The sequence below is a fragment of the Podarcis pityusensis genome (assembly GCF_964106645.2).
Source record: "Podarcis pityusensis genome assembly, chromosome: 6".
Taxonomy (NCBI): Eukaryota; Metazoa; Chordata; class Lepidosauria; order Squamata; family Lacertidae; genus Podarcis; species Podarcis pityusensis.
In genome coordinates, this window is record NC_138030.1 from 36,788,903 (window position 1) to 36,801,805 (window position 12,903).

The window sequence follows — 12,903 nt, forward strand, 5'->3', positions numbered from 1 at the left end:
TCTGCCAGAAACTGGAAATGAATTGGCGACCCCGGTCGGACAGGATGGACCGCGGTAAGCCGTGCACCCGGAACACGTGGTCTATGAACAGCTTGGCGGTCTGTTCCGCTGTTGCCACCTTCGCGCAAGGAATGAAGTGCGCCATCTTGGTGAACAGGTCTACAACCACAAGCACCGCCGTCTTGCCCCGCGAACTGGGCAGATCAGTAACAAAGTCCAGCGCCACCCGTTCCCACGGCTGTAGTGGCGTCTCCAGCGGTTCCAGCAATCCCGCTGGCTTCTTGTGCACTGGCTTGGACCTCTGACAAATGTCACACCTGGCGACGTAATCTGCGACCTCTCCCCGCATCTGGGGCCACCAAAAGTCTCTGGCTACTAAGTCCGCCGTCTTTTCTTTGCCGAAGTGACCCGCGCTGGGTGCGTCGTGTAACTGCTGTAAAACCTTCGCGCGGAGATCGTCTCCGGGCACGTAGAGAGCACCTTTGCGGGTCAGCAGACCGTCGCGTATCTGGAATTCGCCGTCCTTTGCTGTCCCTCTTCGCACCTCCTCCATCTTGGATTGTGCGAACGGATCCGTCTGCAGCGCGCGTCGTACCGCGTCCATGTCCACGGCGGCGGAAGCGCACGCCCACGCTTGCGGTGCGAAAATGTGCCTGGCTGCCACTGGTGCCGCTTCCTCGAGATACTGCGGTTTCCTGGAGAGCGCATCCGCTATGACGTTGTTGTCTCCTGGGATATACTCTATCCGGAAATCGAAATCCGCAAAGAACTCCGCCCATCTCATGTGCCTCTGGCTCTGGAGCTTCGCCGTGCGCCAATACTCTAGGTTCTTGTGGTCCGTGCGGACCTGCACGGTGTGCTTGGCTCCGATAAGGAAGTGCCGCCACGCCTTGAAAGCCGCGTGGATGGCCAACAACTCCCTGTCCCAGATGGTGTAGTTCTGTTCCGACTTGCTGAGCTTCCGGGAATAGAAAGCGCAGGGCCTCCAGTTCCCTTGCGGATCTTCCTGCAAGAGGACGGCCCCCACTGCTCTGTCAGATGCGTCAGTCTCAACCCGCATGGGCCTGCCGGGATTCACGTGTAGCAGCTGGTCTTCGGACGCGAAGAGACTCTTAAGTCTCCTGAAGGACTGCTCCGCCTGGTCCGTCCAGGTGAACTTTTTCTTCTTGGAACTGAGGGTGTCCGTGATAGCTGCCGTCTCTTTCGCGAAACCCCTGATGAACTTGCGGTAAAAGTTGGCGAAACCGACGAACCTCTGGACCTCCTTCCGATTGCGCGGACTATTCCAGTCCAACACCGCGCGGACTTTGGCGCTGTCCATGGCTAGTCCCTTGTCTGACAGCCGGTAGCCCAGGAAATCCACCTCCGTCACGTCGAACTGGCACTTCTCCAGTTTGGCGTAGAGCCTGTGCTCCCGTAGCCTCTGCAGGACCTCCTTTACGTCCCTCTCGTGAGTCTCCTGCGATTCTGAGAAGATCAGAATGTCGTCGAGGAAGCATACGCACGTGGTGCATGAATGCTTGGAAACAGTGGGAGCCATTTTGGAGACCAAACGGCATAACTCTGTATTCATAGGTGCCCAGCGGCGTGAACATGGCCGTCTTCCACTCGTCACCTTCCCTCATGCGTATTAGATTGTATGCTCCGCGTAGATCCAACTTGGTGAAGATCCTCCCCTTCCTCACCGTCGCGAGCAGGTCGTCAATCTTGGGCATGGGGAAGGCCTTGGGCTTTGTCATTGAGTTGATGGCCCTATAGTCCACAATGAGCCTTTTTTGGGGCGTGTCCTTCTTCTTCACGAAAAACACAGGACTGCCCCCCACGGCCTTGGATTCTCGGATGAATCCCCGCTTCAAATTGTGATCTATGAACTCCCGGAGTTCCTGCATTTCATCTTCAGACATGGAATACAGCTTCGCAGTCGGCAGCGTCGCCCCTGGTAAGAGGTCAATTGCACAGTCGTAGGGCCGGTGGGGTGGTAATTGGTCAGCTTCCTTTTCACAGAAGACCTCCAAAAACCCCTTGTACTTGTGGGGCACTGCCTGCACCATGCCTAGATGCAACTGCTGCCCTTCCTCCTGGCCCTCCTCCTCCTGGCCTGTCTGGATGCAATGTTGTGCGCAGTAGGACGAGCCAAAGGTGAGCTGCCGCTGGTACCACGCTAATGATGGGCTGTGTCTATCCAGCCAACTCATGCCTAACACTATAGGCGTGTCTGACAGTTGGGTGACATTGAAACTGATGACCTCGCGATGATTCCCAATTTTCAGCAGCATGGGTGGCGTCTGTTGTACCACTTGCCCACCCAGCAACTTTCTGCCATCTACCGTGACGACGTTCAGAGGCAGCGTGGCTGGTAGTAGCGCTATGCGATGCTGCTTGATGAACTGCATCCCCACAAAGTCTGCATTGCTCCCTGAGTCAATCGTAATGGGGACTTCCAGGGTGAGTCCATTAGGTAGCTGGAGAGTAGCAGTGAGCTGTACCACTGGCTTGGGTGGTAAGGGGTCTGTAGGCTGCAAAAGCGCTGGGGACTGCTTCACTGACTTGCCTGGTGGAGCCCCAGCATCTCTGCTTCCATCCAGGCATTCTCGTTTCCCTGAAACTGTTCTCCTTGGAACTCTTCCCCTGTTACTGTTGCTAAGGCTGCAGTGTGCTTCTGGAGCCTCTGGGGACACTCTTTAGCCATGTGCTGTGGGCTGTCACAGATGTAACACTTCCTGGTCCCTCTAGGAGGCTTCGCCTTGACTGCTCCGGACGCTGAGGCTCCGGCAGCTGACTGAGCCTTTGCACGACCCAGCTCCATTGGCTCCTCCCCTCCCTTCAGCATAGGCGAGGGATTTGTACGTCCCAGGTCCCTGGGAAGAAGAAAAGGAGGCGCTCTAGCTGGTGGGCGGATGTGACGCCCCTCCTCACTGTGCCAAGGGCGTTCTTCGTGGCGCACCCCTATCGTGAGTGCCCTCTGGACGACGTCTGCTAGGGTTTGAGGTCTGTCTCCCCTAGCCAGCTCATCTTTTACTGAGCCATGAAGCCCCTCCCAAAACAAGTCTCTCACTGCCAGGGAGTCTTTTTCCCAGCCCAGCACATTCAGCAATGCAAAAAAGCGAGAATGGTACTGACGCACTGTAGCCTTGCCCTGGCGCAATCCATGCATCTCCTGGCGCGCCACATCAACATCAACGGTAGACTGGAAGCAAGCGTCCATGGCTTTGATAAATTCGTCAGAGTCCCTGCGGGCAAGACCATCTTCGCGCCACAAATTGCGTAACCAGGTTCTAGCTTCCCCATGCAAATGCGACACAATAAAGCCTACTTTCTCCTCCTCATCTTTGAAGTCTTTTCGAAGCAAATGCAGCGCGTATAGGACGTCTGCTCTGAAATTGGGATAATGCTTCAGGTTCCCATCGAAGTGGGCTACTAAATTGCCTCCCCTTCGTCCGAGAGCGATTCCCTCTGATCTGGACCCCGGGAACCCCTGTGTGCACGCCTGATCCCACCTGGCTTGCAGATCCTGGCATCGCGCTTCTGCTTCGGCAACTGTCTTCTGAGAGACCCGTACTGCAACGGAGAGTTCAGCGACTGCGTTTTGCAGGGTCGTTATCTGCTCCTCAGTGGTCATGTCTGCCAAACTTCGTGAGCTTTGCAAAAAAATTTTTTTGCAGTTTTTAAGGAGAAGGGACTTACTGTCAGGGCTGCCTCAAGTCTCAGCTCACAAAAGACCAACGCCTTTCTTTTCTTATATACAAAAGTGTTTATTGCAGTTCATTGTTTGCTTCAGATCCGAGGCACGCAGCCCTACGTCTGCTAGGCTTAGACCGCTGAAGTCCCTTCTGAATCTGTCCCCGCCCTGCACCAGTTTAAGAGGCTTGCGCTGCTCCACCTCTTTCTCTCTTTCCTTTTCCGCAGGGTCTTTCTGCCCACTGGGGTTTCGCCCCTCCTGGATTCCTCCGACGCGGAATCAGACTGCTCTTGCCCCCTCCTGCGGGCTTTGGGACCTGGCCCCTCCTCCGGGCTCCCTGTACTTCCGCGCGCCTCTACATTTGAACTTGGCGCGCGCCCCCAACCTCTAACTTTCCTTTTGACAGCTACGCTACTCCCTTCACTACTCCCCTCCCCTTCCGGGAGGGTGGCTTGCTCCGACCTCCCTCCTTTCTCTACTGCCGGAGCCGCCTCCCCTGATACACTGGAACCTCCACCCCCTTCGCTGCACTCTGGCGGGGAGGCTGGTCCTGATGCCCAGCTGCCACTTTGGGACCCCCCGCTGGCCCCCTGCTCCTGACAAGTCCCCCCTGGGGCTCCCCTGGCCTTGACCACCGGCGCCCCCTTCTGGGAATCCTCTGATTCGCTGGAAAGACTCATGGAATCTCTAGAGTCATTGTCATCCTCTTCCTCGCTGTCCTGGGATTCATCCCCATCGCTCTCCATCTCCTGCCTACCCTGTGCCTCTGTCCCTGAACCCCTGACACTAATACATTTTCTGCTTTGCAATACACAACTGCATCAAACTAGGGTTGTCAACTCCTCATGCTCAGGTTAGGAGAACCAGTGTGGTGTAGTGGATAGAGTGACAGACGTTGGCCCAGGAGATCAGAGTTCAAACTCCCACTCACAACACAGGCAATGATAGCAAAATGGTTTTTTAAAGCCCCAGTGTGTTTTTAATGTGTTGACAGAGCACAGAGCATTTCTTACTGAGAAGAAGGCTGTTGTATTTTCCATCCACTAGATGGCATGTGAAAACTGGCTCCTGGAACCATCTTAAGCATGGCTCCAACAACCCTATGATCACACCCAGACCTAAAATGTTCATGAAAATAACTCTCTCCACCACCACCACCGCAACCCACTGCATTTATAGCCACCTGCCAAGATTTCATCCTGCCAGAGATTCTTTTTTTAAGGCTCGGTTGGACTAAAGCATTCCAAAACAAATTGGGGGGAGGGAATCAGTTTGTAATTACAATCCATTGTTGTGTAGTATCTATTAGAGATACATTATTTGCTACTTCATAACTGAGCCGGATCCAGTCTGGCTTTTCCGTTCACAGAAGGGCTACTTCCTTTTGCAGAAGGAACTGAGATCTAGTGGAAGATCTTGGTGGAAGAAAGAAGGGGAGGCCATTTTCACTGTTTAGCTGCTACATCCCACACTTCCAGAGGTTCCCCTGCAACCGTCCAGAGCAGGCTTGGGGGAGGTACAAAGGAAAATCGGTGGGGAAAAGGGTATTTGTTCTCTTCCTCCAGAAATGCCACCTAATGAGGCAGCAGACACTCTTCAGTTAGCTAAGCCTGCTTGCCAGATCTTGCTTTGTTATCATTTCTGCTGAATGAGCTCTATGAAGCCTCAAAGTGTACACAGCCCAGCCAATCAAAACCAATGCAATGAAGTTATAACCTGACCACTCCGGCCACAATGCATGCTTTCCCCTACTCAAGCATGTCTGCCAGCCGGTATGGTGTTAGTGTGTCAGACTAGGACCCGGTAGACCAGGGTTCAAATCTCCAATTGACCGTGAAGCTCACTGGGTGGCTTTGGGTCAGTCAACTGCCTCTCAGCCTAACCTGCCTCACAGGGTTGTTTGCAAGGATAAAATCACGAGGAGAACCATGTATGCCTCCTTGAAGGAAAGGTGGGAAAGAAATGTAATGATCAACAAGTAAGTGGGCGTTGTGAAAAGCATTTCAACAGCATTTACTGCTGCAGGTTTCATCACCCTTTCAGCGAAAACCTCAGACCTGAAATCCAGAACAGAAACACTCAAACAAAATGAAAATGTACTAAAATTTAATCATTCATAAAAGCTGTAATTTAATCTGTGACAGTAAAACACAAGAAGCAATATTAGAGTTGGTTTAGTATATTATATATTTTAGCTTTCAAAGCCATAGAAATCAGTTATCCCAGTTTTTTTTCCTATAAAAGACCCATTTTTTTCCAAAGCATTATGCACAATTTTAATTAGAATATAATGGCAGAATGAAAATAATGATATTCCGTAACTTTTTAAATATAAAATGAAGTCAATGACTTGGAAAGTTATTTGCTGCCATGAGTTCAAAGGGTAAAATTTGTATAATCGTATCTATCATGATAGATATAAAGTATTACTGGCTGACCATTTTTAGTGCTGGATGGGAGAAGAATTATGGTAAGAGGTCAATATGAAATTATAGTAGCAATATCTAACATCTGAAATGCATCCATGCTCTTTTGTATAATCGTACAACTAGAGTCAATTATATTTATTATCACATCTGTTAACTGCTATTGCAAAGGAGAAGTACTATTGTCTTTAATTCCCAAGAGATATACACAAAGCAATTTTATTTTATTTCCTCCCCCCCAAGGGACCTTTGTGCAAACCATTATAAGATCTAAATTCTTCACATAATATATAAAAACAGAAGCCTCTTCGGATATGTTGTTAATTTGTGGTGTAGTTATTTGAAGTCTGGAATGGTGGCACTTTCCAAATTAGGCAACAGTTCTTCATTCCTGTAATCCTGAGCAGAAGAAGAGACAGACAATGAAGAGTCAGCATCCAACTTAGAAACACGCTCTGCAAACAAGAGAGTACTTAAAAAAAAAAAAAAAGACACACAGGATTGAAGGTACCTTCCTTAAAAATTCTTAAAAACAAATACGCAGCACATGTTCAGAAAGGAGGACTTGTTTAAGACCCAAGGAAGCTGCCTTATACCAAGGTCAGAGCACTCGTCTATCTGGCTCTGTATTGTTTACACCAGGGATGGGGAACCTGTGGCCCTCCAAATGTTGGTAGACTCCCACCAGCCTCATCCCAATGGTCAGGGATGATGGTACCTGTAGCCTGGACACTGAGGTCCAGCTCTGAGGGCTTTCTGGAGGTTCACTCACTGCGTGACGTGAAGTTACAGAGAAACAGGCAGAGGTTCTCCTTGGTAGTGGCACCCTCCCTGTGGAAAGCCCTCCACTCAGATGTCAAAGAGATAAACCACCATATGACATATGAAGGCAGCCCTGTTTCAGGAAGCTTTTAATGTTTGGTGTTTTGTGGTGTTTTTATATTTTGCTGGAAGCCACCCTGAGTGGCTGGGGCAACACAATCAGATGGGCAACATGTAAATAATAAAATAATTGTTGTTGTTAGTCCAGCAATATCTGGAGGCCCACAATTTCTCCATCCTTGGTCTACACCAGGGGTCAGCAAGGTTTATCTTGCCTGGGCTGGATCGGTCCCGCAGAGATCCCTCCAAGGGCCGGATCTCTCACGTGCATGAGCATGCGTGCAATTTTTGGCGTCTACATCTGGGCAGATGCGATTTTCGGCGTTTGCGCATGTGCAGATGTGATTTCCAGCACTGGAGAAGTGAGTCCCTGCGCCGCGCCGGTTTAGCACAGTGCGTGAGCGGGCAGCTCGGTTCGGGGGTGGCTTGGGGGCCGGTCAAATGACCTCTACGGGCCACTTCTGGCCCATGGAGCTTAGGTTGCTGACCCCTGGTCTACACTGATTGGCAGCAGTTCCCCAGGGTCTCAGGGATTTAGAATTTAGTTGACTACAACCCTCTGACTCATTTTTAAATTCCTTTCTCTCTAAGAGATGACTGAAAACTGGATTGCTGGGACAGTATGGGAGTTCACTATGCTAAGATGTGTATGTATGTGAAAAAGGAAGAGAATGTTGCAGCACCTCTTGCATAGCAAACCAGTGTTTATGGTTGTGCTCCCTCTCTTTCTCTTTGTCTCACACAGACACATGCAGTAAGGATCAGTAGCAAGAGAGTTAAAACTAGATGTCAAAAGCAAATGAGTCAGCAGGTGGCACTTCAACCCAAAAAGAAATGGCGTGTGCAGGCCCCAGTATGCATACTGATGACATAACCGCTGTTCTGCTCCAAGTCCACTTCCGTATTATAGGAAGGGGGGGGGGGCATGGCTCTCCAAACCACTCAAATGCTGATTCCCCCCCCCCTCCCCAGGTAAACAATGTACCTCTTCGCAGGATAAATTTTAAAATGCTATAAAAACTCCAGCATCACATATAATTGAACCTCCCATTAAAAGCCAAAGAAAACATATATTTTAAAATTTTCCATAAAATCTGAACTGATAGAGCCAGCGGTGTAATATTTGAAAAGGAAGCACAGGGTAGTACCTGTCTGCCTAGCTGATCTTAAAAGTATTTTAAGCATCCTTTATAAAAGGAATGGGGAGCCTGTGACCCTGCAGACTTTGCTGAACTTAAACTGCCATGGTCCCCCAACCACTGGCTGCACTGGCCGGGGTGGATGGGAGCTGGAAAGTAACAACACCTGAAGGGCCACAGGTTCTCTACCTCTGCTATATAGCACATACCCCAAATGTTAGTATTTGGCAGCTTATCATTCCTTTGCCAAGGAATGCAAGTGGCCTTCAGTCCAGCCTGCAACCATTCCAGCATCATGTAGTAGCTGCTGCAGCAAAGAGAGTCAGTGCCACAAACATGTCCCAGGAAGGTCATTAAGATTTCACCATTTGCTCACCTGGCTCAGAGCTGCTGCATGCTGTGGGTCTAGAGCAGCAGACATGATTTCTTTTTAGGCTTCTTCTTTTCCACTGGTGTTTTTCTATTTATCTGTCTGACGAGATCATAAAAGATCTGTGAGAGAGAGAGGAAGAAAGCAAAATAAGGTGAGAAATCAAGAGATACAGGTGCCGCAGAATGGCAACCTCATGTTACAATCCTGGCCTTAAAAGCTTTCGGCTAAATCAAGTGAGAAGGTGAGAAATAAATGGGGTGGGAGGCAGTGCAAAGAGAGCTGAACTTCTTGATTTTAGCATGAGCGAAGCAGGGCAATTTATCTAAGCTCCCGAAGGTTTTTGCTTCCTCTTGGGGCTCCCCTAATTGTGGTCTAGCCGCTTCCACTTTCCTCCGGCCGCATCACAAAGCAAGAAGGGGGAGGGGAACCTCTACACTGTTCCAATTGAAAATCACATCACAACCAGGACAACCTCACACAGACCAGAAGTACAGGTACAAAGACGATGATAACCCAACAGAAAAAATCAATCATTTGAAGAAGCAGCTACCAGTTTAGCAATTATTAGCAACTCTCCGTATACAAATGTGTATATACTGTAGCAACAAGGTGCCAGAATATTAAATAAAGGAGTTTGCTGTTTGTATTTCTCTATCTTCCCATTTGTCTTGTGGTAGAGTTATCATTTCTGAACTCGTATAATACATATATAGAATACTTGCTAAGAAAAGTTGAAAGAGGCCTGGCTATCAAGCATGCAAGCCATTAAGGTGTAAGAGGTTTTTTTTGCAAAATGCAAATACCTAATCTCCTTCTTATTTATATGTAGGGCTGCCATACAAACAAAGATGCTGTTTTATAGTCAGTGGTGTAGATATGGCTTGGGGTGTGTGTGTATAAATGCCGTGGACTCATCCACTCTGCCTCTTATGTACTGTAGCATCAAGCCTGCAGATGAAAGCTGCATACGTCTTTGTCTTTGGTAAAGTCAACTGCGTAGCAATACAGCTACAGTATTCAGCCTCCTGGAAAAGCTCACTTAACTCACTTCCTCCCCACAACCCTGTGTGATTTCTAACAAGCTTTAAGTCTATAGTACTTTGCTTGTGAACTGCAAAACCTAGAAATTGGATACTGCCTTGATATTATCTATTTTTTAAACACATACACACACACACAAGCACAGCCAAGCACTTTCTGAAAGCATGATAAAGCCAGCATCTCTTTCACTCTGTACAATAACACTCTATAACAGCATTTAGGTTTCTCACACTCCCTCCCCACTGGGTTTACAGTTACATGGTTTGATGCTGTCAGCCTAAGGCAAAACACATCAGTTTGTACTCTAGTAAGGTCAACCTGGCTTCTTCCTCGATGCTCAACAGAGCTTGGAAGTCGAAGATTGCATTGGAAAGAAGTGAGAAAAGGTTTAGGGAGGTCCCTGGAGGAGAAGTGCACAGGAAGGAGGAATCTACCATATCTCCTGATGAAAGATTATTCAAACCCTCACACCTTATTGCCAGTCATTTCTAATCACTTATAGATCTCCAAAGTGCCTTTGTGTCAATCCAGCATACCAGCATAAAGCAGGGAACTATGAGAGGACTGGTCTACATTGCCCGTACTTAAGGAAAACAGATGAACTGTGTTAGTCTATCAAGTATATTAACAGGGTGATTTGGCTTTCCTCCGCCACCCTCCCTTTCCCAGGGATCCAGAACACTGAAAGGGTATCTGGGGAAGGATAGTAGCATAGTGTTAAGAGTAGCTACTTTGCAGGCAGATGCCCAATTTCTGGCACAGCCAGGAAGGACTGGGAGAGAGCCCAAAACCTTGCAGAGGCACTACGAGTCAGTGTGGACCTAGATTTCCCAAACTTGGGTCTCCAGCTGTTTTTGGACTACGATTCCAATCTTCCCTGACCGCTGGTCCTGCTACTTAGGGATGATGGGAGTTGTAGTCCAAAAACAGCTGGAGACCCAAGTTTGGGGAACCCTGATGTAGGCTGAGTTGCATGGACCAATGATCTGACTTGGTACAAGGCACCTTCCTATGTTCCTATGACCAGCATGGGCAGTGCAGTCCCCACATGCATGCTTGTCATGAGAACACATACCTTATACCACCTCTAAAGCAGTAGCTGTCTCTTTGAAGGGCACCATCCATATTTTTCTACACAATGTGATTCTCCCCTTGGTAAGGGAAACAGGGAGGATTACAGTCCACATTGAAAGTGCCCAAGTGGCAGCTGCTGTCATTTTAAAATGGAGGTATTTTAAAATGGAGGTATTTTCTCTTGGCAAGTGTTTGGCCAAGGGGATTTGTGGGGAAGAGGCAGCACCATTCCCTCAGAGAACATTTTGGACCACCCCCAGGTCCTTTTTCACTACAAAAGGGGGGTAAAATACACCCCCCCAAAAAATATCAATGCCTCCCTATTAAAACCATGCTAAGTAAGAGCAATTGTGGATAACTTTTCTTCTAACCATCTCAAGTCAATAATTAGAGGTGGGCTCAAATCTTCATTTAACTAAATCTCCATATTGAAAGTGTGACAAGGAATGGGTGTATATGTTTCATTCAAATGGAATAGCTGCCATGTTAAATGCAACAAGATAGAGAGGCTAAAATGTTCAATCAGTATAGCACAGGCCTAGTTCAATGGTGTTTACTCCCAGTTATAGGACTGCCACGGTCTCAGACAGAATAAGGCATGCTAAGCTTTCAGATTTCTGTCTCATTAAAGGCTACTGTAAGGAACAAAGGCCTGCATAAGTAGTACACTCCTCCTCTCCTTTGATTCCCCTCAGTTCCCAAAGATTGGCAAACCATTTGCTTTCTGTATTGGCTCTTGTTCAACAAAATCAAAACAAGCATGACAGCAAATTCTTTTGGATGAGAACGGTTTTTGGATTTTTAAAAATGGAAATTACAAGTGGAAGTCATTTGTTGCTTCCAAAACACAAAGTAACGAGGCAACTCTTCATAACTGAGGAATTACGAACTTGGCAAAGTCACAAGAATATCAGAGAATACACCAGAAACTCAGTTCCCCAAACCAAAACTAAAATCAAAAGAATAAACTAACAAAACTGACATACAGACCCTCTTCAAAACTTTTGAAATAAAGATGTGTTCAGCCCTGAAAACACAAGTCACCAGCTGAACATGATGATGTAATTTGTGGGTGGCTGTACCAAATACAGCTGCCCATAAACAAATGAAGGTCCCTCATCTTCCTCTCCTGGCAGAGTTTACTGACACAGATCAGATGCTTTGGAAAACCTAACTTTAAATTTCTTGAGTGGTCAGGACTTTCTTCACAAAATGAACACAGCCTCGTTAGCTCAGTTATCTGAAAGAGGTAATGGTGGTTAGAGAAAACCAGGCTCTGTGTGTTTTGGGATAAGCAGGCAGGGAATGATGGGAACTGTAGTTCTGCAACTTCCAGGAATCCAAAGTGAAAGAACATTGGCCTACAGCGGCCTTCCCCCAACCTGGGGCTCTGCAGATGTTTTGGACTACAACTCCCATCCTCTCCAACAATAATCCATCAGGGATTACTGCAGCCGTAGGGACCATGTTAAGGAAGCCTGGCCTATAGTGATGACGTTTTATTATTATTTCAGACACTTCTTTAATGGCATTCACCCTAGCTGGGGCAGAAGAGGGTCTAGGTCCCCCCCCCCGCCTACTATTTCATCAGGTAACAGCTAACTAAGTTGTGTTCCCTTCCTAAAGGGCCTTCGTGAAGCAGCTCTGCTGCCCAGGGCAGTTCTCAGTCATTTGGAAGCAGATGCTACGTACTGTCAAATGAAGCACCCAGTCAGTCATCAACTTCAGTGCTGCTGACTTCTCATATAAGCTATATAAAACAAAGTGTCTCTTGTGGCACCTTGAAGACTTGTTCAGCAGTTCCTCTGGAAATTGTTTTATATATGATAGGTACTTGAACGTATCACAAGAGCTCATGTGATTCGCAGCTTGTTCAGAAGGTTTCATCACTGGGGAGGGGGAGAATCACTCCAGCGGATGCTTCTAGGACTGCATTAAATGATCTCCTACTTGTACTTCGGGGCTAAAAATATCAAGAGCAGGAAAGCAGGGCAAAGAAAATATTCCTACTCCACACCAAACACACAATGGCCAGCTTTTTACACCTGTTCACTGCTGTTTCCTCACTGTCACCCTGTTTGGGCAACATGGAGGGGGGAGATAGGAGAAGAGTGTCTCTCGACCCAATATGAGCCCATACAATCAGAGACCATGTAGTGAATGCGATGGGGACATGACACGACTCAGCTAATCGAGACATGACTGTGGGGCAATGCTAATGTGGGCAAACAAAACCGATCCAGAACATGATGCTTTCTTCATTGGTCATGGGCGCAATCCCTGCCAATC

The 12,903-nt window shown here is 48.0% G+C and overlaps 1 protein-coding gene across 1 annotated transcript in view; it reads right to left on the bottom strand.

Moving 5' to 3' along the window:
- Window positions 1-5,768: 5,768 nt before the first annotated feature.
- The window catches only part of RAP1A (RAP1A, member of RAS oncogene family), a 99,137-nt gene continuing 92,002 nt past the window's right edge, over window positions 5,769-12,903 (bottom strand). Inside the window, exons 8-9 of the mRNA XM_081009941.1 lie at window positions 8,503-8,618; window positions 5,769-6,504 (exon numbers count right to left, since the gene is read on the bottom strand). Of these exons, the coding sequence (XP_080866067.1) occupies window positions 8,532-8,618 (87 nt within the window). The 3' untranslated portion in view covers window positions 5,769-6,504; window positions 8,503-8,531. The remainder of the gene's footprint in view (window positions 6,505-8,502; window positions 8,619-12,903) is intronic.